The 27,130-nt window shown below is 42.3% G+C and overlaps 1 protein-coding gene across 3 annotated transcripts in view; it reads left to right on the top strand.

Moving 5' to 3' along the window:
• Positions 1–16,260, top strand: part of IARS (isoleucyl-tRNA synthetase) — an 87,423-nt gene extending 71,163 nt beyond the window's left edge. For 2 of the 3 annotated variants that reach the window (XM_027899527.1, XM_027899526.1), the window contains exons 27-35: positions 3,531–3,705; positions 4,463–4,566; positions 4,855–4,950; positions 5,794–5,970; positions 6,741–6,852; positions 7,876–8,001; positions 11,203–11,346; positions 12,270–12,422; positions 15,643–16,260. In XM_027899527.1, the coding sequence (XP_027755328.1) occupies positions 3,531–3,705; positions 4,463–4,566; positions 4,855–4,950; positions 5,794–5,970; positions 6,741–6,852; positions 7,876–8,001; positions 11,203–11,346; positions 12,270–12,422; positions 15,643–15,725 (1,170 nt within the window). In that variant the 3' untranslated portion in view covers positions 15,726–16,260. Of the gene's footprint in view, positions 1–3,530; positions 3,706–4,462; positions 4,570–4,854; positions 4,951–5,793; positions 5,971–6,740; positions 6,853–7,875; positions 8,002–11,202; positions 11,347–12,269; positions 12,423–15,642 lie in introns of all 3 variants that reach the window. The other variant, XM_027899528.1, reaches the window with a different exon arrangement.
• Positions 16,261–27,130: the final 10,870 nt, after the last annotated feature.

The raw sequence follows: 27,130 nt of genomic DNA, 5'->3' as shown, positions 1-27,130 counted from the left end.
CTTCCTTCTTTTAGTCTTGTGCAGGGCCTGGAGTTGGACTTTGGTGACCCTTGTGGGTCCCTTCCAAGTCTGGATATTCCATGATTTCTCTTGAACTTGTAACTGTGTAGTACTCCAGCAGTCCCCTCTTTCCCCAAGCCTGATACACATCCATGGAGGGCCCCTAAAAATCCTGTTGGGGGAATCAGTGCTGGCTGTGGGAGTTGTGGTTCAGTGCACAGGACCTCTAGATCAGCGTGTGGGCTTCTTGCTTTTAGTTCCTGTGGGACTTAAATTCTTAAAAATTGAAGTCTTGATTAATTTGCAACTGGGATTGTAAGGCTTTTCTGTCATGTTAACTTATTGATTATTGCTCTTAAACTTGGCAGTTATGATATTTGCTTTAGCATTCTTGCTACTATTATTATAATTATTATTGTTATTATTTCAGTACCTGGATCTTTTCAATAGTATATTTTGTGGAATTTAGGTTAGTGTGTCTCCCTTTTTTTTTTTTTTTTTTGTCTGAAAGTTGGATTTGTGGATTCTGGAGAATCCATTTTTCAGTGAGATAAGGTTTGCTTCCTGAAATTACTTCCAAAAAGGTAGCTGACAAGATTTGTTGTCAGCTTCTGCAACTAGTAAAAGGTAACAGAGGCACCTGACAATTTGTAGATGATTATACATAATTGGATTGTACATAAGTGTGTTTTGATTTATTTTGATTTGCAACTGCAGACAGTGTTAAGGTGTGTCTTACAGACAGATGATTTACAGCAAGCTCAGATGCCTTTATGGAAGCACAAACACCAAGTACTGTCTGTTGTCCTGTCTTTATTCTGTATCTTAAAATTCAACAAGCTTAGTGTGTGTTTTATTGTACTGCCTGGCAATCAATCCAGTTGTTTACTGGGATGGTGCAGAGCTAAAGAGGTCAGTGATTACAGGCAGGCTGGGGTAGCTTTGCTTGAGCTGGGTTTGCAGCTTTGTTCATCGACCTCCTACGTATTCAGAGCTTTAGAACCTTCAGTGATTGCCAGAAGTGTGTTTCTAGTAAATTTGCAGATGCCAGAGGTAATCGGTAAGAAAAATTACACCATTTAATTTCATGCAGTTGCTGACAAAAGAATTGGAAAAATGCACTTGTCAATTCTTCAAAAATTTTATTCATTGCTTTTGCAGAGGGAGCTGCAGTCTTTGATCTGCAGTCCTGCTCTCTCATCTTCAGAACAGAGCAAGTCATTTAAATAAATGGATTTTAATATTAGAACTGTCCAGATTATAGAGTTGTCATGCAAAAATAGCCAAGCTCACAAAATGAAATACATCCAGCAGGCTTTTAGCAACTGGACACAGTTGCATTTTATTCATTAGTATTTGAGGCCATTTACAAGCCTGGGTCAGGACTTCTCTTCCCAGCTGCTTCCAGGGAGAGGCTTTATCTGAGTAAATTTGACTCTCTGCACCGTCAGAATCTTGTTTTAATCCAACCTTTGTATCCCCTCCAACCTCCACCCCTTTGTAGGGCTGTTATAAAACAGAAAATGGGCTTCTCCAGCAAACCCAAGGTGTGTCAGTGTTTCATGTGTCACTGGTGTTCTGGTGACATGGTGTGACTGAGCCTGGGACTGGGCTGACTGAACTGACACGGGAGCTGTGGCAGTGTGGGGATCCTTCAGCCTTTCATTTCTTACAGAATTACATGAGCAGTGTTTATTTTCCTGCTTAGGCTGCTTGCTTAGAGAGCCCAGCCCAGGGAATGCCAGCACTTGCCTTGCTCTGTCTCTGCTCTGGGCACAGCTGGGCACGTGGCACCAAGGAAGGGCCCCTGTGTGTTCAGACATTCCGTGTACAGGTCGTCCCACTGGTGATGGGAAGGGCTGCTTGCCTTGATTTGTCTGCATGAGGCTTGAAAGGTGTGTTAAGGATCAAAATTTGGAGTAATTAGGAGGATAAAATTAACAGCTGTTGTAAGTCAAAGCACTGAGGCTGATACAAACAAACCTAAGATACAGACTCGACTGCTTTTGAAAGTCATTCTGTGTTTTTTAAATGGATAATGTGTACTGAAGGATGGTTTCCTAATCTAATTAGTATAGAAAACTTGTCCTGATGGAGTTGGCTTCTGTGTGATTTATCTAATCAGGCCCAAAGTCATCTCTCAGTTTGTGCTATTTTTCAGATTATTATTTCTTTTCCCCCACGAGTTTGTCATTTACCACTCATGGGCTCCTTTCCAGCAGCACCCCATTGAAACTGAATTTCTGAAGTGCGTAATTTTCATTAGATTTCCTAAAAGATGTATTAAATAAAATTAGATTCAGTTATGTTCTTGGCTCCTCATGTCAGTAGGACTTCCTAGGGAATTAGGCTGCAACTCAGAGGTTGTATTTAAGCAGCATTTCTCAGTCGAAGTGTTTGGCTACTTGCTAGTCCTGTCATGCTGATGCTCCCATTTACTTGTGCTTCTTAAGTGCCTTGGAGTAGTTTGCTTGCCAAGTGCACCTGGGGATTCTGTAGCACTGCTGATGTGAGCTCCAACAACCTTCCAGTGGACATTAAACACCAAGTGCTTTGAGCACTGGGCAGCCTGACAGACCAAACCTGCTGAATTAGGGTGAGATGTGCTGCAGATCCGTGCAGGTTTGTGTCGGCACTTTAAGCTTTCCAAGGTCTCTGCCTGGTCTGTTTTACCTTTTCACATTTTACAACTTCAGCCATGTCCCCCTTCAGCTTTCCTCTCTCCAAAGGGTTCTCAGCCCTGGTCTTTCCTTGTGTGGCACCAACACCATCCTCTCCAGTCAGTTGTTCTGTAAAGCTTCCCACAGCACCACCATGTTCCCTTCAGACACGGGGACAAAAACTGCTCAGGTAACTTGAAAAAATGAGCATTCTTAAGTTCCTGTAGTGGCAAAATACCATCTTTGGTCTGGGGCCCCTCCTGAGTTTCATGTAAGTTTTATCAACTGTTTTGGCTGCTCCAACACACAGTTCTTGTGCCACGGGGTGCACACGGCAGCTTTTCTGAGCCAGGGTGGTTTTCTGTGCAGTGAGGACATGGAATGAACAGGTTTTGTACAACTTAAACCATGAAATTGCTGGTTCTAGTTTCCTGGCTCAAGGCATACTGAAAGGACTGTTTCAGCAGAATTTTCCTTCCTGAGTTGTGCCAGGCCATTCCCAGAGTCACTGCACATCCAGGTTATGAGTTTAGCTCTTCAGGCAGTTGTGAGGGTGAAATGAAAAGGGCTGTTGAATAGAGGGGCCTGATTTGAGTTGAGAGCTGGCTGGTGTCTATTAATCACAGAGAAATGGTACCCAGAGGCTGAGGGTGAGGACAGGGCGGGCTGCTGAAGGGTAGGTCCCATGCTGGTTGGGTTCATTTCCTTTTCCAGTGTTGGCTGGTGACTTCGACCACAGAGACAGCCACATACAGAGTTTGCAGCTTGAGGCTGACACCTTCCCTGGGACTGGGGCCCCTGGTCCGTGCCCTTTCCTTTCCATGGCTGTTGTTGAGCTTCACTTTCTTCCCTCCTGGTGTCTTCATGCAGGAGCTGAACGTCCGGCGGGTGACGCTGTCCACGGACAAGGAGAAGTACGGGGTGCGACTGAGGGCAGAGCCCGACCACATGGTGCTGGGCAAGCGCCTCAAGGGGGCATTCAAACCTCTCGTGGCTGCCATCAAAGAGCTGAAGAGTGAGCAGCTGGAAAAGTTCCAGGAGACAGGTGAGTAGTGGTGCAAACCCCTGGACGATGGCAAGGTATCCTGCTGTGGGCTTAGGGGGGTGTAAGGACTAATTCCCTCTTACCATCTGTAGGAAAGTTCCTCCCCCAGAGGGTGGTTGGCACTGAACAGGCTCCCCAGGGCAGTGGTCACGGCCCCAAGGCTGCCAGAGCTCCAGGAGCATTTGGACAACGCTCTCAGACCTCTGGTGGGATTGTTGGGGTGTCCTGGGCAGGGCCAGGAGTTGAACTCAATCCTTGTGGGTCCCTTCCAACTCAGAATATTCTACAATTTTAAGCGCTATTGTAAGGCCAGGATGAAGCAGGGAATAAGCTTTCTGTGAGACTGAATCAGATTGGAACTGGGTATTTGTGCAATAGTTTTTATTCTAAAAGCACTCCTTCAGTTCCTGAGTTAGAAGTGGGTGTGAATTTTGCGGCTATAGCTGTTTAGTGAACTGCCTAAATGGAAATTGTGATTTGGTGGAGTACACAGGGTATTTTTAAGTTTGATTCCATTCAGATGGTTCCCCACCAACAGTTTCTGAAGTGCCTGTGAGTGAGCTCTGCTGCCTGGAGAAGTGCCTGTGTGAAAAGTGGGAATGTGGGCAGATCAGTGCTGCTCACCGGTGCTGAACTGCTGTTTGACTGTACTGCAGTGCCTGTGTTTGAAGTCTGATACTTGTTTAAAGCCTTTTGAGTTTAGAAATGTGGGTTTTTTGCTCTGGTAAGAGATGTTCTTCCTCTGCCAATCGTGCAGGCACCATTGTTGTAGAAGGACACGAACTGCATGGGGAAGATCTCCGGCTCATGTATCAGATCGCAGAAGGATCCTCCCAGTTTGAGGCACACTCCGATGCTCAGGTGTTTTATTGGTCATTTCTTCTTCTTGGTTTTGTTTTGTTTTTTGTTTTTTTTTTTTAAAGGGAAGAGTTCCTCTAAAAGTAATAGGAAAACAGTGAAGTGAAGCTGGGGTGGGCTTGTTAGTTCAGGTTATTTCAGAAGCTCATCTCTTCAGTTCTGGAGCTGTTGAACATTCTCTTCACCATCATATTTTGTGAGGAGCTCTAGAAAAGCATCCTGAGCTCCTGAGTAGAGCTTGTTTCAAGTTTGTCATGTGTTTGTTCATCCTTCTTCTGTGCATCTCCTCAGGTTTTAGTTCTGCTGGACGTTACCCCAGACCAGTCCATGGTGGATGAGGGAGTTGCCCGGGAAGTGATCAATCGCATCCAGAAGCTCCGCAAAAAGGTGAGGAAGGAATGGTTTGGGCCAAGGCATTTTCATTTCCTCTGCAGCAATCTTTGGGCAGTATGGAACAGAAACTGACCTTTTTAATTAAACATGAAGTCATGTATCATTTACTCCTCATGCGTAACTTTCTGATTAGAGCTCCTGCAAGAGAATCTAAAGGATGTGGAAAGAAAATTTTCTTGGGACGTGTTTTTTGGGAAAGATATTTGTGCAGTTAAGGCTGCATAGATCATAGATTCATGGAATAATCTGAGTTGGAAGGGACCTTTCTTCAGCATAAGGCTGAAAAATTACAAATCTGTACCAAAATAGTTACTTTTTCTATATTATATTAATTCTTAAGAATATATATAAGTATGTAGATTTCATATACATATACACCTATATAGATTTTTATATATACACTTATGTAGATTTTATATATATACACCTACCTATGTAGATTTATATGTATAAACATTTTGATATATAAACACATATATATATATAAAATAAAGCCTATGTGAATTTATTTCTGTGCAAAATAAAGCTAGGAAGGAATGTGGCCACGAAAATCTGTATGGTGTTGGATGATTTAAATTTAGCTCTGTAGTGACATGAGGCCGTAATTTATTTTCCCTTAAATGAATCTTAAATACTTAATCTTACATACACTCCCACATTTCAAGGCTCTTGCCTTTGTGACAGAAGGGTTGTTTTATTTTAAATCTTTTGTGGAAACTTCTGACAAGTCCCTGGTAAATACCTTAAGGGTTGTGTTTTTTTTCTTTAACTTAACCAGTGTTCTTCTTTAAATTTGTGATTTTACTGTCAGTAATAGTGTATTTGTGTGTCCTACAGCGGAATCTGGTTCCTACAGATGAGATCTCAGTGTACTGGAGGTCCCAGCCAGAGGGGGAATACCTGGACAGGGTTATCAAGGAACACGCCGAGTTCATTTTCGCCACAATAAAGGCTGAGCTGAAGCCTTACCCGGTGCCTACCTCAAAGGAAATCCTCATCCAGGAAACAACCCAAGTAAGAACAAAAAGCTCTGACTGCGTAGCTCATCTTACCTGCTTTTAACCCAACAAACTGCTCCAGTTACAGAAAAGTGTCACTATTTATTTAGGTGATATAGCAGATATTGTTTCGTGTTTACAAATGTCTATATCAGTGTTTTGGTTTAAAAGGAAAATACTTAGTTTCTGTATGTGTAGTGCTTTTGAAAATGAAACTGCTCTGGTACCAAAATAAATGAATAATTAGTTGTTTGTGTGAGCTTAATACACAGTTATTGGTACTTGGATTAGTGCATTGTTTAGAGAGTCAGAATATTGTTGCTCTGATTTCTTTAGGTTAATGTGCTTTTGTATTGGAACTTTCTTCAAGGCTAAATTTGTCTTAAGACCAACTTCAGTTATTAATATTTAAGGCTGCTTTTCTCCCTGCCCTGTGTTGCTGAAGTTGTTCCTTGGTGACAGTGCAGTTTCACAGATAGTTCAGATGTGCTGTTGAAAAGGAACAGCAGTTTCCTTTGTTTTCTTTGATTGCTTCTTCTGACACATTTGACAACACTTTTGCCCTGGTTCTATTCCAACTTACTCCATCCAAAAGACATCCCTAGCAGGTCACGGGTGAAGGATTTTTCAGTGTAAATGTCATGCTGGACCAGAAAGACCAAATAAACCGAAAATTTGATTTACAGAACAGCTGGAGGGGCCACCTTGTTTACTTAAGGAAAATATTTTGTTGTGTTGGTTTAATAAAACAGTATCCAAATCACGATAATATTTCTCTTTCTTCAGCTGAAGGGGTCAGAGCTAGAAATCACCCTTGTCCGAGGGGGCGTGTGTCCATCTGTCGGTCCAGCCTGTGCCTACGTCAACCTCAAGATTTGTGTCAATGGGACAGAGCAAGGTAGGAATGCACCCAGCCAGATTTGTCAGGGCTGGTGGGAAAGACAGCTTGCAAAAAGATGGTTTGGGATGTTGTGGTGTGGTGAATGCTGGAGCCACGAATTTGTTTAAAAGATGGTGCGACCTCCCCTCCAGTAGAGGAGCTTTAAATAATTCTTGGAGGTAGGTTTATTCAAAGTAAAACCACACATTGTCCATGATGCCTCGTGGGGGAGATGCTCAGGTGTGCACAGGAGTTATTTCAGTTCCACAGAGGGGTCTGTATGTGAGTGTCTGTCTGGGGTTGTGCACACTCTGTATTAATGTGTGTGCTCAGAGCATGGACCTTGAGAATCTCCAATTCTTGATGTTGTACTGTCACTGCAGGTGATGCTTTGATGTGGAGGATCACTTAGATAAAAAGTTAGAGCTGAAAAGAATACCAGAGGATAATATGTGTATCATAGATTATATTGTTATCATATGATTATAAAATGAAACTAGGTGATGGAATGACTGTGTCTTGGATAATGAGGAGATGAGAGCAGTGATATTGGTAAAAAAGGTTTTACAAGGTTGAATTATATATTAAGAGAAGGAAAACTAAATGCACTTAGGGAATTTTTTTCCTATGTGTGTAGACAGTTCATGTATCAAGTAAGTGTTTAACGTGGTCACAGAGCTGCTCCCTGGGGGATAATGAATCCAGCTGTAAAAGTTTGGTGACCATCTCGGGGGTCACAGAGTCTGCCACTTTTTAATCAGTATAATACAGGGTTATGCTTTAGGGACATGCAAATTTGACTGCTTTATTAATAAAAACAAATAAAACTTCCATACTCTGAAATCTGAAGTACACTTCAGTCCATTCCCTGTTCCCTTTCCTCTTCCCTTTCTTACTAAAATAACTTTAGGAAGATTCAGTGTTACCAGTTTCGAAACTCACTGAAAGTATGTTTGTTGATGAAAAAGCATCACTAGAAAATCATTGGAACTTGGATGTTGCTCCCATACTGCATTTTAATTTCCTAATTTTGGTTTTTAGATGGTGTGTTGCTGCTGGAAAATCCAAAAGGAGATAACACCTTGAGCTTCACTGGACTTGTAGATGCTGTCTCCTGCATTTTTGGTCTTAAAAATTCAAAACTGACAGTTTTTAATGGAAACACAGGTAAATGGAGTATGACAAGGGAAATTGGAAGTCTTTCTAGCAGCATCTAGGAGTTGTTTACTGTGGCATTATTTACTGGGTAATTTATATCTATCTCTATAAAATTGACAGGAAAATGGGGAAGGAAATATTCCATTTTATAGCACTTAGCTTATGAGACTGTGTTTATAGTCGCATCAGAATGTTTCCAAAAGGTGCTGCTAAATGGTGCTCATCTCCTCTGTGATCTTCCTTCCATTGCAGTTCTCATCAGGGCAAAATCTTGATTTATTTCAGGGTTTCCATCAGGCCCAGGCTGTGCTGTGAATTGATGGCGAGCTGCCATCAGCTTTTCCATGCTTTCCTTTTCCTAATGCCTCAGTGGGCAGGGTGAGAACTTCACTGCTGCCTGCAGGAAAAAAAAAGTGCTGCTTTTTCACCCTGGAAAAACTTGAGGATTCTCTGCTTTTCTTCCTTTTAGAAAAACCCATCAAATACTAAAAATGCTGCAAAAATGGCCTGCAGAGGTGGCTATGGACTGGTTTGTTCACTGCCATCACAGATACTGCAAAAGGCCAAGAAAAGTTGGGAAACTCTCATCCCATTAAGATGATGAGCAGTTTAACTCTTTACCTGGTCACTAATAGCACAAAAAGGATGCAGCATAAATCCATTAATATGGAATTCCTGAAGAAATGGCTAAAGAAAATGGAAACCTTCCCTCTTCCTGAGAGGTTCTTTTCTATTGCAGTAACAAAAGCTTTACTTCTTTCCTTTCCATGTCACTTCTGCTCTGTAGGGATCGTTTGGGGACTTCCCATCTTGATGTGCTGATTTTTAACTTTCTCTCTGTGCAAGTGGTCTGGGTAGAGCAGGTTGTTTTTTTTTTTCCCCTGCCCACTTAGTAACAATATGGAAATTCCCTGGGAAAGATGAGATTATCAAATTCACTTTTGTCGCAGTTTGTCAAACAAGTATTGATCAGCAGAGGGTACAGCTCCCTGAGGAGTCAGGGTGGAAAGCACATGCAAGGAAAATACCTCTTAGAGAGGTCAGAGAATAGGACTGGAATTCCTGCTGTTTGCTTTGGATATGATCCATTTGATTTATCTGCCCAACCTTGGCGTGGGTGATGTCAGGTGAGGCCTCGTGGTGGTTCCAGGGCCTCCTTAGGTGAGGCAGGGCTTGGGATCAGCTACTCTGTCTGAGAGGAATTGCAGAGGAAAGTCTTGCACCCCGGACAAGTCGTTGCTGAGTTGTTCCCATGTGTGGTAATGAAATTGTGACCCAGTAAAACCGTATTTCTCGCTCCCTGTTTCCCTTCCTGTGGTTTTTAGGGCTGGCCACTTTACTTGCAGTAATTTATTATCTTGTTTTCTAATTGTAATGCAGATTTACTTAGGGTTTGTGTGATGGCACAGGACCAGGCAGTTCTTGTATTAAGGGAGGCTCAGATGTGTCCTGTGCCTGGTTTTCAGTGCAGCAGTGAAATAATGGGATAAACATTTCCTTCCCAGCAGTGCATCGAGGTATTTGGAGGAACTGCACAATCCCTGAGCAAGGCTCTGGGATTTGTACTGCCCTTCAGAAACTGAGAATAGAATTTGTCTCTTAATGTTAAAGAAAAAAAATCACTCAGAGGGAAGAGGCTGGGCTCAAGTCAGATGGTAAAACAGTTGTCTGTGACTTTCTCTTTGCTTGGAATTGCTGAAAACTTTCTCAACTTCTTGTTGGGAATGCTTTTAGACTTGTACTCATCTTTTATGGAAGTAGCCCATATTGAAAAAGTCCCGTTGAAGCAAAATTCATTTTTTCAATGTTTATAGGAAGAAACGATTCTGTAAATTATGTAGGGGTTAAAGAAGAGGAGAACAGGAGGGGAGGGACAAAAATCCCCCTACTAACTTTTCAGTCCGTCTTCAGATGGCTAATTTTTTTATAATCTGTTCATAGCATTGTTTTCTGAACAATAGTGCACATAGATTTATTTTCTTAGTCTTTAATTTTTAAAAGGCCATGAGGCTGCAAGGCACCTTAGCAGCGCATTCCCACTTAAATCCCAGCTGCAGAGAGAGCTGACTTTAAAAGTGATTTTAATATTGATGAGCGCTTGTAATAGCTGCTTGCTTTCAAGCCTGTTGTTATATATGAAGAAATGATTCACATTTTTTCTTTATCTTGCTCTTATTAGAGGGTTCTAAGAACAGGCTCCACTGACAGCACTGTGCATAAAAGCTCTTCCCTGGGAAAAAATCAGCAGTCTTGTAATGCCAAATGCTAATTTGTTAAATAGGCAAACCTTCATTACTGCAGCTCATTCCTGCTTGCCCTGCATGGATCCCCATGGATCCCCATGGATCCCCATGGATCCCCATGGATCCCAGCAGCTGGGGAATGGGAAACTGGAAGTTGGCAGAGCTGGGTGTTTGTAGCTCTGTCAGCACCCTGCTCCCTCCTGCCATGACCCACAAATTGTGCTGCTTTCGGGCTGTGCTGGCAAAAACCTGCCCCTGGCTCCTCCTCCACACATTGAGATCTTGGTAATTCCTCTCCACTTGTTAATTTAGTTGTTTTCTTGCTTTCCTGGAAGTCAAACCGAAAGCAGCTCCCCCTCCTGTGGGCTGGGACGAGTGCCTGGCACCTCAGCCGTGCCAGGGCAGTATTGGGTGGGCACCAGCACTGGGACATCTGCACTCCTGGAAATTCAGCTGGAGTAGCAGCAATGAACTTCTGCCTTTTTCTTTTAACTTTTATAAAGATATATATATATGAATATATAGAGTTTAATGTATTCAATATTAATAAATATCCTGACATTGCGTAGTAGCACATTCCCAGTGCTGCTTCAGCTCTGGGGAGTCAGGGTGCAGGCAAAGGTCACAGGTCATCATTTATTGAGATAGAAACGTGTAAGTGAGTAATTTCTTGCTTGTTTGAAGTTATTGTACTGGGGGTTTTTTGCATAAGTAATTGTGTGTTATGTGCATAAGGAGTATTATGTAAGAGCTGATTTTTACAGCAAACTCTGTGCGAAAACAAAATATTTCAGCACAAATCCTGCTTTTCAAACCAGAGAAAAGCCCTTTCTTGAGGAGGGAGTTGTGAAGAGGGAGACACTCCTGCAGTGGAGTGAGGAGTGAGAAAGCCTCATGCTCAGCCCCTGGAGTGGGCACTGGGCTCAGCTCCCCAGCATGGCCTGACCGGTCTCATTTTCTGTTCCAGAACTGGTGAACAAGACGGACCTGCTGGGCCTGAGCGGGAAGACTCTGCACGTGACAGCAGGGTCAGCCCCTGCCCAGATCAGCTCCCCTGCTGCCTTGCTCTGCCAGTACATCAACTTACAGCTCATCAATGCAGCACCACAAGGTGTGTGGGATACTCATCTCCTCAGTCACAGGCTGAGCTTTCTGGGATGGGAGCTTTGGCCCTCATCGCTTGCTGGTGAAGAGAAGGACATGAGTTTTCATTTACTTCCTTAATTTTTTTTCTAGTATTTGCTTTCTGATAAACACAATATTTATATTCAGCTTTTCTCCCTTTTTTCCCAAGAGAAGAAGGAGAACCAGTTTGAGATAAGGGTCAGCAGTTAAACGTGAGCCCTTGGGCATTGTTTTTCTGCTTCTGACCATCAGCTCCCCTGTGCAGCTTGTGTCTAAATTCGACCAAAACTGAATTAAGAACCAACTCTTTGTCAAGACATTGGAGACAGCCTGTGAAACGCTTCTTAGTGCTATTTAAAAACCAAATGAATTGTGTTATTAACCTGATCTGGAGTATAGATATATGTGTGTGTAATTCTGTTTCCTGGCTGCAAACCTTGCAGCCTTTACTCTGAAACCTCGTGTTGGAGCAGCTCTGTTGTGAATAACTTGCCTAATCTCTGGCCTGCTGTGAGCCCTTTCTGCACTGTCCATGTGGAATCTTAGCTGGGGCCAAAAATGTGGTTTTTTTACAAGGGATTTGATCATCATGAGGTGCTTTGTGAGCTTAGTGATTTCTGTGTCCTGTTGAAATACTTTGTTTCCCAGGCTCTGTGTTATCCTGTGGACCCAGGTAAAGGATTCTGCAAAGTTTTCTTCTCTTGGTCAAGATTTGGTCAATAATCACTTTACCCTTCTGATTCTGTAATTCATGAACTTACTTAGTGAATATCTGTAAGCTGGTATTGCCCTCAGTACTATGAAGAAATAGAGATGAAATAGAAGAGGAAATGCTAACTTTAATTTACCAAGATAAGTGAAATAATCTCATTGCTCACCAATAGTGACTCAGCTGTTTGTCTTGTCCAGAATGTCAGAAAGGAACAGTGGGAACTCTCCTAATGGAAAACCCTGTTGGTCAGAATGGATTAACATACAAAGGCCTTCTCCATGAAACAGCAAAAGTGTTTGGGCTCAGAAGCAGGAGGCTAAAACTGTTCCTGGATGAAGCACTAACTCATGGTAAGCACAAACCTTTGGTTTGCTTTTCCAAGGACACTTGGAAGTTTTTCTTGAGAAGCAGGTCGTGTAACCCGAGATCCAGTTGAATTACTAAATGCACACTGTTTACACATTGGTTTCTAATTTTGTCCAGTAATCCAATATTTATCAAATAAAATCCTTTAAGCACACATAGACAGTTGGAAATTCAAAGCTCCTATGCATTGCCTTTATCAAGGGGCCAAGACAAGTTCTGTCAAAGCTCCTTCCTTGTCCAGTAAAGCTCAGTCAGAGTGGGAATGGCAGTGCCAGGCTGCAGTGACTAAGCAGAGTGAACCTCCTCCTGGAAGAGATTGAGGCTGGAATATGAATATTTTAAGAACCTGTTCAAATTGTTCTTGTAACACTCATATTGTTGCCTTGTCTTCCTCTTGGAGAACTGGAGTGGGTGGAAAAGAGTATTGGATCTGTGTTGGAGTAGGTGAGTAGGTCACGCTCTGTGGGGTACAGCTGTTCCTGTTTATTCCAAATACTTGGGAAGCAGGAAACTTTAGCACACAGTCACAGATCTGAAATGCTAAAGAACCTTCCAAAAGCACAGGCAGATGGTGAGGCTGAGAAACAAAATCCAGGATTCATGAGAAAGGTGTGACTAAGACTGTAGCCACCTGTGGCTAAAAAGTTGGACCTGAGAGATTTGGGGACTTAACATTGGACAGGAAGAATGGATTGGAAACCACGTGGTGAAAAAAACAAACAATTCAAAGCAGGTATTTCTGTATTCAGGAAAATTCAGTGTTTAGAAACAGCACAAGGTGCAAGGACCAAGTAAATCAACCACATTTCATTTGCATAAACAAAGCCAGGGAGCACAACCTTGCTGAGTGGGTGTTCAGGGATTCAGCCAGTCAGGAGCAATTGATGTTGCACTCCGTGCCTTTTGGATTCCTGTCACTGTTACAGCACTGTATGATTTAGTTCAGATACTGAAATGGCTATTGTAGAAAATTTTAGAGCTATGAAACAGGGCAGGAACTGTCAGGACAGGAAAATGCATTGGCCTTTAAGGCTCACTTGGAATAAGGAATTTAAAAATGCCTTTACCTGAAAGGGAAATGGTTTGAATTGCTATAGCATTTGTAGTATGGGTTCTTCAGGACTATTTCCACTTTAATTAAACTGTATAAAGCGACAATTCACAGTGATGTGAAAGAACAGATCTGATAACTCTTCCAAGGCCAAAGCATTTGGTCTTTTTTAGGTTAAGGAGAACTTGGTTCCAGAGGTTTATTTGTGCCTGTGCCAGGTAGCTGCACTTCTACTATCTCAGATTTAATTCTCACCATGCAGCTCCCTTAATAACTTTTTTAAATTGTTTAAACACTGAAATTGTTGTATTTTATCTTCGCATCTCTTTATGTGATAAATAAGTGCTTTATAAAACACTTTGATGCCTCTAGAAAACATTAGGTCAGTTCATGTTTCTCTGTGTTGTTGCAGCTTTGTAGTCCCCTATTCATCTTCTAATCCATCTATTCAAGGTCTTACCTTCAAAACAAAAAAGTTCAGTCTCTTGAGGAGGTTTCTTATGGTTTATTCTAAAAATGAGAAAAGTATTTGCTGTTAACCATTTGAAATGTTTGATGAAAATAACCCATGAATTGGAAAGTTGATGCCTGTTTTATAAAAAGCAAACCAGTCAGTTGGTGGAAAATGAGTTATTGGTTTTGAAAAGGTTATTTTTATACACCTTTTGGGCCCAGGCAGTCGGGCATCTGCTGTCCACTGTACAAAAGCTCGCCAGCTTTTCAGAAACAAACGTGTTTTTCACCCCCCTGTTATAATACTGGAAAAACATTCCCTAAATAAATGTCAGAGTGGTGAATGTTGCTTATTCACAAGTTCCAGGTACCTGATTCAGAGCCATTTTGGGAATAATGGTGACACTTCCATGTGCTCCCTGCAAAGCCTTTCCCTGGAGGAATTGGCATGGGAAGGAGGATGTCCTTACACTTGGTTGATAAATCAAGTTTCCAGTTTCTAAAAGGAATTACTGAGTTAAATTCTGTTGAAAACAGGAGCTTCATGTAGTTCCTCATTTTTCAGGGGCTTGAAAAGAAATATTTAAGAAGGGATTTGGAGACCAAGTTCATAGTTTGTTTGGCTGCTTCTGCAGACCAGACTAACATTTTCACATCCTGATGTCACCCCATAACCCCAGCACTCCTTACCTGGGCTTTCAGTGTGTTTTTACCTTCCAAGTTTCTTATCACTCGGAAGTTTCTCAGTAAAGAGGCCTCTGGTGTGTTTGTTACTCAGGTGACTTTTGTTCCAAGGCTGTGCCTCCCAGTGTTCCAAACACTCTGCTCTCACTGGGGGGGGTTGGTAGAGCTGATGGGTGCTGATTGAGCCAGCAAGCACCTGACTCCTTGGGAAAAACGGAATGTGTAAGAGTGAAAGAGATTTCCAGCTCCTACAAACTTTGCAGGTGACTTTGGCTGGCCACAAGTGCGATTACTCCGTGTTTGTGTTCCAGGGGTCATTACAGACCCTGAATCAGCCTGGTTAGAAATAAGCTCTGTCCTTCAGAGGTTTGCTGGGGAGACTTGATCCTATTACAGTTCCAAACTGTGGGCTCGTAGCTGTGCAAAGACTTAGGGAATTGATCCGGTGTGGTATGAAATTCCTCAGACATTCTCGACAAGGTTCCAGTGTTGGTTTTCCAGCAGGTCCTGCTGCAGTCCTTGTTTGACATAGGAACTGCAGTCAGTGTTTGCACGTTCCTGTTCTTGTTCTGCTGCACACAGGAGTTTTGTTCCATCACAGCTGGGCTGCTGGAGGAGCTGGTTCCCTGTATGGCTGCTCTTCTGTGCTGTTTACAAGGCACTCTGGCCTTTCAGTGCATTGTGATTACTGTTAATTTTGTTTAAATATCATGGCATTTTAATTTTCTGTCTGGGTGTGAAGCTGGCAGCTGACAAAGACTTTCAAAAAGTTCTACTTTGTGACATAGAACAGTCTGTTCAGCCCTTGCAGGGACAATCCTGACTTGTGGTGACCCTTCCTTTCATGCACTGGGCTTTAACAGGAGGGAATTTTGAGCTGAGCGGTTTCTGTCTGAGCTCCCCCCTGTGATGGAACCAGCAGAACTGTCTGAATAAAGCAAAAAAAAGAAGTGTTGATAGTTTTCCCTGTAGGCAAGAGCACTAACTGTGGTGTTTCTCTTGTTTCCTTGGTTCAGAGATCACGAAGGACGTGTCCATGAAGAACCTGAACACCAAGACCCTGTATGTTCATGTCACCCCCTCCACAGCTGAATGTTGAGAGCTCCAGGTTTATGAAGAAGACCATGTAGACTTTTTTTCCACAAGAAAAAAAAACGAAGTCCAAGGAAATTAATATGCTTTTAGATGAACATCCAAGTTGTGTATGGTACTTTGAACATCTCTAGTGGCACACAGGATGTTTTCTACCAGTGCATGTCTAATATGCTGCTCTTTGGTTTCAAATACAATGTATTTTCATTATGTTACCTTATGATGCTGTAAGAGCTGTTCAGAAAGTGTCAGAACTCCTTAACCTTAGATATCTATGCAGAAATTTGCCTGAGAGAAGTGGGCCTAGTACCTCAGTGATGCTGTTCTCTGCCTGTCCCCGGAGCAGAGGGCATCTTTTCTAAACCAGGGGTTACCAACAAGGCTCTCTGATACAAATACACCATCCCACAGTAGCTTTGTAACTTATTTAAGGATTGTTCATTCATACTAGCTGGATTTTCATGAGGTGTGTGGCTGTTGATTTAAAATACTCCCTAAATTCAACACTTGGAACAATAAATTTGCTTCATCTCCAGACTCTCGTTTCCCCGTGTTCAGAGTCCTTTGCTTCCTTAGGATTTCTGAAGAAGGCAACCCTTAGGATGAGGAGCACCCAGAGACACCTGAGATCTGAAAATGTGTGTGCTGAACACCAGGGGCTGTTCAGATGGTGGTACTGGCAGGTACTTAGGTGGTAACGTTGTGAGAGGAGCAGAGTCTTGCTGAGCACGTTTTTCCATGACTCTGTTTTTCATCTTTACGCTCTGAATACCAGAGCTTGTTTGCGATAACCCTGTGTTAGTGGGAATAACTATAAATAGATGTTCTTGTGTGGCTACTGTGCAGTGGGGGACCATACCAAAATTGTAAGTATTCCTTGGAAGTAAATCTTGTCCCTGGCATTCAGCAGCTTATATCAAATTATTTATATCAGTATTAAAAATGGCAGTGCCTGGACCTCCTGAATCACTGGCCTGTTCAGTTTAAGGAATACTGGACATTGCCCTCTGCCTTTTTTCCTGGAAGTCATCTGGCTTATCCTTTTTTTTTGTCATAATGACATAAGAAGCAAATTTATGGTGTCTTGTGGGGTTTCTTGGTCACGTTTAAAAATGCCCAGGTTTCATCTGGGAAATGAAGGTTGCTGTTCTAGAGCTGAGTGACTTTGCTTTATTATGGATGGAGAATAAATGAAAATGGCAAATGATTGCAATCTAACTCATTCTTAATGAGCCAAGCTAAGGGCACACCATCACTTGCATTTTTCGAGACTTATTTTTGATTTAGCATTTTATGCTTGTGTATGTTTTCTATTTTTAGTTCCATGTAAGGACTGGATTAGGTTTTATGTGTATAAATATATATATAAGTGCTTTCCAGTGAATTAGAAGCCAAGTCAAGATTTATGGATTCATTCTGAGTTACAAACAGAAAAAGATAATCATCAACAGAACCTTTTTTTCTTTCTCAAGTGTATTTATAGCTGTTTACTGTAAAAAGAATCTGCCTCTAAGAGAAGAAATACTTTTTGTGACCTGAGTCAAATAATCCCATGCCTTATGTGAGGTAGAGCTGAGTTGGGTTTCCTGGATTTTCTTTTAAGTAACCAACTGTTTTATGCTGAAAATGAAATCTGGCCTTTCCCTGGACTTCCTCAGTGAGCTTTCTTTGGGAAGATGTTCTGCAGAACAACAAGGCCTGGGATGCAGTGTCAAACCAGACAAAGGCATGCTGGTAACAGTTACAGTCAGAGGTAGAGGGTTTAAATTATTCACTCATGTAAAAGGATGAAGGAAAAACATTGCTGATAAGTCTGTTTGTGCCTTGTAGTTCTTCAGGACCTACGTGAAGGCAACAGGCTGGAAGAGAAAGTCAGCGAAGGCAGCACTTGATTTTTGGGACCTGAAGTCAGTGTGGTTTGTGCCCAGGATGCTGCCTGGGCAGTGTGTGTGGGACCATGGAGATGCCAGTGTTCCCCAGAGCACCCTGAAACCCAGAGAGAGAGGGAAACCAGGAGTTGAGAATGGGAGGTGATGATCCATCCCAAACTCCACGTGCACCGTGGCTGGGTTTCTTTGGTTCTGCATCACCACAACTTCAGGTGCAAACAGGGGGCTGCAGTAGTGCCTTCCTGGGGGTTTATAGTCTAAGCACAAAAGAATGGCACAAAACGTGGCCAAAAAGGTGGTGGAATGTTGAGCTGCTTTTCCAGTCTGTGCACAGTGTGGGTACCGGGAGCACCTGTAATGGAACACTTGTGTTCCAGCACCCCTGTCACAGAGGGACACCACCTTGGCATGTCCTGTTTGAACTGGTGTGAGGTCTGCTAGAATTGTCTCAGTGTTTCCTTTGCTAACACACCACACATGGAACAGCATAAGAAAATACTTCCACTTACAAGCAGGGAACGGTGAAAGGCTTGTTCCAAGTGGCAGTGGCACAGAGGATTGTCTGTCAGAGAAAGGCAAAACTCTTCCTCGTCAAGGAATATCTTTGGCCAGCCCTAAATCTGTGGGTAGAGATGCTGACCCAAGAAATCCTTCAAAGAGGATTTTCTAAAGGAGGCTTGAATTTAGAAACTAGAGGAGGAAGTTTTCAGGCAGCTGTACTCTGTCTGCAGTGCATGTAGTGTGAGCTACTCAGTTCAAGCTGATGTCACTTGATTGTGCGTTTCTTCTAAGGTGTTGATTCTTAAAGTTCACTTTAAGTGGGTGTTGTAGGGGCATAAAGTTACACTCCCTGTTTCTTTTCAGGGTCACAAGTACTACACGTGGTGTGTGCTGGTGCTTTCTCTGTCCTGCTTCACCTCAGCCTCCTTTCTTTGTACACACTTCATTCCTCTTTTTTTCCTTTCTTTTCCTTTTGTTTTGTTTGTTTTGTTTATTTGGGATGGGGTTTTTTTTATCTGGTTGCTTTTAGTTTCTCAGCTGTGGTTCCTGTCCACACGGACACGCTGCTCATGGGTTGTGATGACTGGAACAGAAACCCGAGTGTGTCCTTGTGCTCCAGCCTGATCACATCACAGGGGTGGAAATACCCCATAAAGGCTATTTCTGTCTTTGGGTAGGATTGGTAGAAGCTGTTAGAGGGGAAAATTCAATATGTTTAGGACAGGTAATGGAAGAACGAGACCAGAGTTTATCAGAGGACGCTGCTGGAAATGCTCCTCTGTCAATTAACTTCACATCAACATTTACATAAGTAACATGTAATTTAAAAAATAATTTTGTGGCAGAATTATAGTTCGATTTTCCTTTTAGCTGCCACTCTGTTAGTTGGCTCTGCTCTTTCACCTCCAAAGCATACTGAGAGTGAATGTTAGGAACAAGTTGTAACCCATTTGGGTGAACTTGTGCTTTTTCTACCTTCCTTCTCCACATCCATTTTTAGTATTCCTTTTTGTTACTCTGGATAATACCTAATCATTGCTTGAGACAGTTTCCCTCTAGGGATCCTGAAGTGAGGAACATTTCCTAGTGATTTTTTTTTTTTATTGAGGTTTCTTGATGCACATCTATAACATTATCTAGGCTGGGCTAATAATAGTACCGTGGCTTGATGTCATACTCTTCAGGATTTATGTTCTTCAATTAGCTTCCCTCTTAAATAGCTTGTTACACAAATTAGGTCCCAGACCACTATTGGCTCAGTGCACAGAGAAGCCACTGCTGAGGCACCACAGAGCTGTGTCACCGTTTGCTGTGGCTGGAGGGGTTTGTACCCTTGAATTCCGGTGCTGGCCACTGTTGCTCCTCACCTGGTGGCAGTCCAGCAGCCCAGGATCTCTCTGTTTTCTGCCAGCACAGGTGGAGTTTGGGTATTCTTGTCACTGCCTGTTAAGCACAAAGGAATTATTCACTCTGTCAAGTCATTTTTTTGCTCTTTTATCCGATTTCTTACAGGATGGACTCTTGACACTGATTAAACAGATTGAAAATGTAATGTATGCAGCTGCATTACCAGAGGTGACCTGCGAAATAGGCTCAGATAGTTTCCTTTAACAGTTTTCTTTCCACGAGTGAGCAGCACAGCCCCATCCCCACCCAGAATTAGCTCTGCAGTGGGAACACTCTTTGCTGAGTTAATTTTACTCTTGCTGTGCTACGAGTGGTGGAGAACTGGGGTTGGGAGGCAGGGGCTGTCTTCAGTTATCTAATGTTTCCCCCAGTTAAATTGTTTATGTAACAAATATAATTACAGCTTTTTATGTAATTGCAAGGGGGGGAGAGGTTCCTATTTCAGTATGTCTGGGTATTTTAGTTCATATCCAGTCTCTGTCTGTGCAAAGTTCTAATCAGGGGGTCACAAAGCTCCTCAGAAGACTTCTGAACTTCCTTGTAGATGGAATTAGAATAAGGTTGCTCCTAAAGATATGTTTGGGTTTTTTAAGACTTTCTTGGGTTTTAAACTACAAGGGAGTTCTGTAGATATTATCCTCATTTTGCAATTTGTTCCAGTTCTCCTTTAGTGTTCAGAACAGTGCAGTTGAAATCTCCCAAACAAGCAAAATGCACCCTGGCACTTCAGATTTGCTGTGTTTGATCAGGTGTGACAGCTGGACAGCTGTGCAGAAGGTACTTCCATGGAATATCATTTGCCTGAAGGACAAATACTCTTTACTTCTCGAGTCAGCAGTTTTGCCAAGGTGAAGACTCTCAAAATGTAGGGCTGGGATTTGTTCTGTGATTAATTGTGCTGGCAACCCCCAAAATCGTGGGATCTTTATGGGTGTCTTATGCCAGGAGGGGAAGATGAAGCAGCTTGGAAAAGTTACTTTGGGAGATTTTAGACTGCAAATCCTGCTGGTTATCTGGTCTAAACAGGGATGAAGGATCCTGAATATTCCTCAAGACACGTGAATGTTTGTAAGATGAAAGAGAGAAGTTGCTTTCTGTGTCAACTGAACGAGCCAAAAACCAGGCTTAGGCTCTTGGAAACCAAAGGCTTTACAGTAAAGGGAGTTGCCACGGATTAGTAATTAAACAAGGACTAATAATTTCGTATTCCTGCCAAAGAACACAAGTACCAAAAAAAGCCAGTGCTGGGCTGCATAAGCAGGATTGTCTGTAAGATGATGTAGTAATCTTTCCACTCAGTTACTGATAAGGCTCCTACTGCAGCCCCAAGTCCAATTTTGGGAACCCTGTGATGAGAAGATGTTGACAATTTGGAGGGAAGCCAGTGAGGAGAAGCAGGAATCAGGTCTGGGAAATGTGTCCTGTGGGGAAAGATTGGAAGAGCTGGCATGTTTAGTCTACAGCAGGGAAGACTGAGGGTGAGATGTGATGAGTTTTCCAATAAAGAAATAGTAATTGCAAAGAGAATAGTAATGAACTGGTTTTCAAGAGACTTGCAGTTAAATTGGGTGGAAATTCAGGCCAGACATGAGGAGAAGCAGCCTAAGAATTAATCTGTCCCTAGAATGGGTGGCCTGGGAAGGGGACAGGATTTTCATCCAGGCTGGGTTTGAGAAGGGGTTGTCTCCCAGGAATTGCTTGGATAGAGATTGCTCTTCCTGGGGCAGAGGGTAGTTGTACCACCACAGCAGACTGGAAACCTCACAAAACCTTTTAGGACCCGCTTTTTAAATTTGTTTTGGTGTCACCTGAGGAAAAGGTGGCTTTGCAAAAAAAATCCTTGTCAAATTTCAGCCTGTCTTTAACTCATCTATCAGAATTCCTGTGGATCCAAGGGAAGGAGCTGTTTGTTAGCTATAAGGTGTGTTTTCTGTTTGGATATCTATAATAGCATGTTTGTCATGCTGATGTCTGAACTCCTCTGGTACCTTGGATGCTTTTCCTGCCCTCCATTTGATTTCCCACTGAGCTGTGTTCTGATGTCACCTGGAAGAACCGAGCCAGCGCTGTCGCTGCTTGGGTGAGTCAGACCTGGCTCGAATCCCATCGTGGGCTGTTCTGTCTGGGCTTTATCAGCTGCTGCAGGGACAGGCCAGGTGCACAAATGGATTTTGCTGGCAATTTTTGGGCACCTTCACGATTCTGCCGTTCACCTGGTGTTAAACAGCACTTAACTTAGACCATCAGCTGTGTCTGAGGAATCAAAGTGACTGTAATAAAGGCACAGAAAGCGGATTAAAAACAACAAACCAGCACAGATTATATTTACTTCTGTGTGTGATGACTACTTGCCCCAAAGGACAAGGTAGGGGACAAACCTAAAGTGGGACATTCAGCTTACACTGCGAATCACTGGGTGATGCTATTAGTCTTGTGGACCTGGGATCTTAATTCTCCAAATTAATTAGTACAGAAAAGTGTCTTGGGCTCTCCTTTACCCTGTTTTAATGGTCTTACTAAAATATGCCTTTCTCAGCTGCTTTGCCCTCCTCTCAGGGGCATAAACTTACAGTTCCCAGCTGACAGAGGAGAGGAATAAACAGCCACAGTGTTTCTATTTTCCTCACCCTAAAATTAAATTAGGGAAAAACTGAGTACCTCTGAAGAAAAAAAGTCAGAAAGCAGCCACGTGGTGACTCTTGCACAGGGATTGTGTGGGGCTGTGAGCACTGATGACACAGTACCAGCCCATCTGCGTTGTGATGTTTCAGGTGTACTGATGGTTAACGTGGCAGGGTTAATGTTCTTTTCTAATCTCTGTGTGCTGCTGGACTTCCTGAGTTTTATAATGCAGAGTTCTGAATCTCAGTTTTGCAGAGGGCCTTGAATTTCTTCCCCTCCAGGGCTTAGGAAAGCCACTGCTCTGTGAGCCTGTGCCTTTGCTTTTAGCCCTTCTGTACATCAGCCAACAAACAAGGGCTTCTTCGGGCTCTGTGTATTCCATATGGATGTCTTCCTTCCCTCGAGGAAAACAGCAAAGAAACAGCACCATTTTATAATTTTTAAAATGCAAAAATCTACAAAAAGACACTGCAAAGGTAGACTCAATGGTCTGTGCCCAAATGACATTGTTCTGTGGCAACCTCAGCCAAATGGAGTTGGACAAAAGTGTCAGATGTTTACCACTGATCTTGATTGTTGTGTAAAATACTGTTTTCAGCTGGCCTCTTGGTGGATGCACAGCCTAAAACTAGAACCCCTTGGACTGCTCCAGGGGGTCCAGCCTTAACACCCCTTTTATTGTCCCCCACCATCAGTGGTGCTCCTGGAACTTGTAAAGGATTGTAATCCTGGTGCTTTGCTGTTTTCCAGAGAGTCATTGTGCAGCTGGTGGTTCAGTAATGTGGATTTATATATTTGTAAATTGCCTGTCCCAGGTTAATTGCTGCTTTCTGAAGGTCTCTTTTGGGATGTGTAGAAAAGAAGTTGCTGAACTCATTAATTACGTCATGCACATGCGACATCACCAGTGAAGCCACTGAGGGGGAAAGAATCCAAACCCATGATTTTATTTTTAAGGTGAGAAATACGCTGGTTATTTTGTAGGTTGGCGTTTTCAGAAGTTAACAGAGGAACTTGGAGCCTGTGAGACTTGTCCTGCTTTTCCTGAGCTCAGGAGCAGTGCAGGCTCTGGCTCTGAGCTCCTCCCAGAGCTGCCATTCAGGGCCTGAATCCAAATTAATCTTCATTATATGATGTCAAAACAGAAATAGAGAAACTGACCCAGGAGTCAGTGACAGCAGGTTAATTCTTAAATAATTTCCATCATAATAGGAGGGGGAAGAGAAAGGGAATGGAGTGGTAACAAAATGAAAGATTTTCATGCAGTTGTACATAATAAAGGGAAAGGGAAGATAAGGGCACAGAAACACAGAGCACTTGTAGTCTCTTTATTGCAAGATTGTCTCCTTAAGCTGATGGTTTTAAAGTATTAAAAGTTGCAAGAGGCCAAAGTAATTTACATGGAACAATAATACCAAACAGGTTTTATACACCTTTGTAATAACTTGCCTAAAATATTGCTAGTTTTAAAACCTTTTTTTTTTTTTTAACTTGGAAAAAATGTATCATTCCCCAACACTAAAACCATGGAAAAGCTGCAGTTTGTTATATTGATTCAGAGTGGCAAAAATGGAGAACAAGCTACAAAGAGGGGCATTTGGGAGAATAAATTTTTATAACTGTTGGTCAGGCACTCATAACTTAACCAGGGGTTTGTCCTTTGGAGGTCAGGAGCTCCATAATAATGCAATGCAATACAATAATGACTACAGACAAAAAGGCTGTAAAGGAGGAGACTTAATCAGGGAAAATGAATAATTACACAAGAATAAAAATATACTTTTTAGCTTAATTAGTGGTTTAGAGCCAATAGCAAGTTATAAGGATTTGAGATGAGTGCTCTTGTTGCTGGTGCCTGTGCCCCTGTCTGAGTGTCACGTGTGGTTTTCTGTTGGATATTATATTTTCCCCACTATAATGATATTTAATGATATTAAAAATCACTTCCTACAGCTTTTCTGTATTTACCATTTTGAGAGGCAGCGATGTAACATCCTTCATCCTCTCATTCTTTGGATAAATTAGTAAAGATAATGTGGAGCTGATCTGCATCTGCCAGCTGAAGCTGAAACTTTGTCCAGGAGTTCTTAGCAGAGCTGAATTATTGAAGTAACTTTTTACATCTCAAGTGCAGTATTTAAATTGCTGAGCTTGAGACAACTTAGAATTACCAAACTAAACATGGATCTTTTTTTCAGCTCCTTAAACTGTTGCCTCTATTTCCCAAATGGATAAAGGGAAGCAACTCTTACCCTTGTGTTCCTTGTGGGGCTGGAGGATTGGTGTGTGGTACATCAGATCTTGAGCTGTCCTGTTCTTAATTGCTAGAAAAGAACAGGAAATAAAGCAGAGAATAAAACATTCTATTTTTGTGTTGCTGGAGTAAGGAAGTTTGCTCTACCTTTGGCATCTCTGTTCATTTTACATTTAATTTGCTTTGCCCCAGGGCAAATAAGAGGTTCACAGCCTAACACTGAAAAGAGATTTAACAAATAATGGGAAAGCAAAAATGAGCTGGAGGATGGAAGTGTCACCTTGGGCTTTTGGGGGCTCTCAGGCTTGTTGTGCAAACCCTGAACCTGAACAGGGTGGAAGGGCTGGAGTTCCTTCCCCCTTCTTCATCTCCTTCTGTCCCCTCCCTGCCATTTGCTCACCTGTAAAATACTGCAACATTTCACAGCCCCTGTGACCAAAACTGGTACATGGGAACATCTGCAGAGTCTTCATTCACCCCTGTGCAGAACATGATTTATTGAAGGCTGGAGCTTCACGAGGAGCATCTGAACACACGAGCACCACAAGTAAGAACCCACTTTAAAGTTGAGTCATTTCCTATAAATACACTGAACAGAATGAGGATTTAGGCATGCAACTGTCTGTACTAGTGTTTCAAGAACCAATTTTGTATTTTTTGTACACTTGAAATACATGCCAGGCTAATCTTAGAATGCCTTTTCAAGCTTAGCAAGGTCAAGTAAGTGCTTTGTGCAATCACACACCTAAGTTGTATTTAACTTTTCATTAACTTTTCAGTGGGCTAAAAAATATGCATAATTCATTTCCCTGCTGGTTTTATGTAACCATAGGATAAATGAATAGGAGAGGGGGAAAAAGATGAGAGATTGGTGAAGTTTTGTCATGTGTTCCTGCCACTGGGAAACCGCCACCACTGCCAACTCAGAGCACACACTCTGTGGCTTCATTTTTATTCAGAGCCCAGTAAGTTATATAATTAAAGGAATATTAATCTGTACTAAGTACATCTGCTCCAACCCCCTTAGAATTGTAGAACTTTGCCATAATTACTGCTTTAGTATAGACTCTGATTAATATATGGCGTTGCAGCCCATTAAAAGTAAGTAATGAGTGTGTGTAGTCTGTGAGAAGTTTTAAGGAGTGGATTAAGGTCTCCTGGTGTCTTTTTGCTGGGCTATGAAAGCTGTTTGTTCTCCTTGATGGGTTTACTCTTGTACAGTAAACCAGCCTTTTTTTCCCCAAATATTGTATCTCCATACCTGGGTTTGCTTTCTTTGTTTTTAAATAACTGAAAATACACTTAGGGCTGTCCTCATCTAAACCTGTAGCATTTGCCTCAGTGCAGAAATTCCTGGGTTTTCCTTGCTGCAGCTCCCATAACTCTGATCAAAAATGCATTTTCAATTCTGCCAATTGTTGGAGACTAAATGCAGACACAACTAATGAGCGTTGGTTTAACCAAGAAATAAGCCAGAGACAGCAGGGAACTGAAAGAGGAAACAGTGATAACTTAATTTCCAAGCCCAAGCCCTGCGTGGCTCCTTCCGCTGTTCCCAGCACACTCCATCTCTGGAACCTCCACTCTGGGCAAGTAACTCCCTCCTTTCTTCATCACAGAGGAAACAAGGGAAAAGTTTGGAGTAGCCAGAGGTATTAGGGATAAAGCAATGATGCTCATCCCAACCTGTTCATTCCTGGCAAAAACGAGCCGTGGAACTGCAGATGGGAGGGATTCTGAAAGGCTCAGGGACTTATTTTAGTCTGACCAGTCAGCCCAGAACTGTTCTGGCGAGTCACAGCAGGCCTGACAGACCACCCACCACGAGCTTTTCAAACCCTGTTCCAGCTTTTGTTTTCCAACACATCCCAGTTCATTCCTGCTGCTGAGATCCCAGCTTTCCAGGCATAACTAGGACAGCTGCCTGGGTGTAGTAACCCTTTTTTTATAGATAGTTGTGTTTTTTTTTCAATTCTGCTATTCAATCAGAAAATTGTTTATTTTGGTGAGAGATATAAATTATAATATATAAAATTAATACTTCTCTCATTAAGAAGTGTTTGTAAACGAGGACAGAGTTTGCATCAACCCAGCAGCAAGAGCAGACTAGCAGGAAAATACTATTTGCAAAGGTGTTGCAGAGAAACTTAAAACATGCAAATGCCATTATAAGAGAATAACACTCCTCCCAAGGACTTGTTTGTGTGAGCATTTCGCTCACATATAAAGTTTAAACCATCTCTAAGAGGTAATTAAATCTTAAAGCTTCAGGGGCTGAGGGGGAATATTTTTGTGTGATGCATTGGTATTCCGTGTCAAACACTATTCCCGAGGTAGTTTTGATCCAATTATTACTGGAAATGCTAAAGATAAGGCAGTATTTTCAGGATCAATAAGTCTGCAAGAATTCAGATCATTCCAGAAAAGCATTTTAAAATGAAGTTCATCCCTGTGTCGATCCATGATTAATTAGAGGTTGTGTGGAAAGTTATACTGAGAGAAAAACCGTGGTTTGGATGCTCCTTGTCAGGATCTTGCTGTTGAGAAAGCTCAGGTTTAAAACTTTAAATGACAATTTTCCTGGTATAGGAACAAGAAAGAAATTCCAACAGCTGTGTTTGCTCAGGGTGGTGGAGGAGAGGCTGAATTCACTCCTTGGGGTGGATTCAGCAGAGCTGAGGCTGGAAGGCACCTCCAGCTTCCCTGCTCAAAGATGCTCAACTCCAGCAGGTTACCCAG

The sequence above is a fragment of the Empidonax traillii genome, unplaced genomic scaffold (assembly GCF_003031625.1).
Source record: "Empidonax traillii isolate 1590-97213 ecotype Southwest subspecies unplaced genomic scaffold, ASM303162v1 scaffold674:size665969, whole genome shotgun sequence".
Classification (NCBI taxonomy): Eukaryota; Metazoa; Chordata; class Aves; order Passeriformes; family Tyrannidae; genus Empidonax; species Empidonax traillii.
This window is presented reverse-complemented; position numbering and strand designations above follow the sequence as displayed.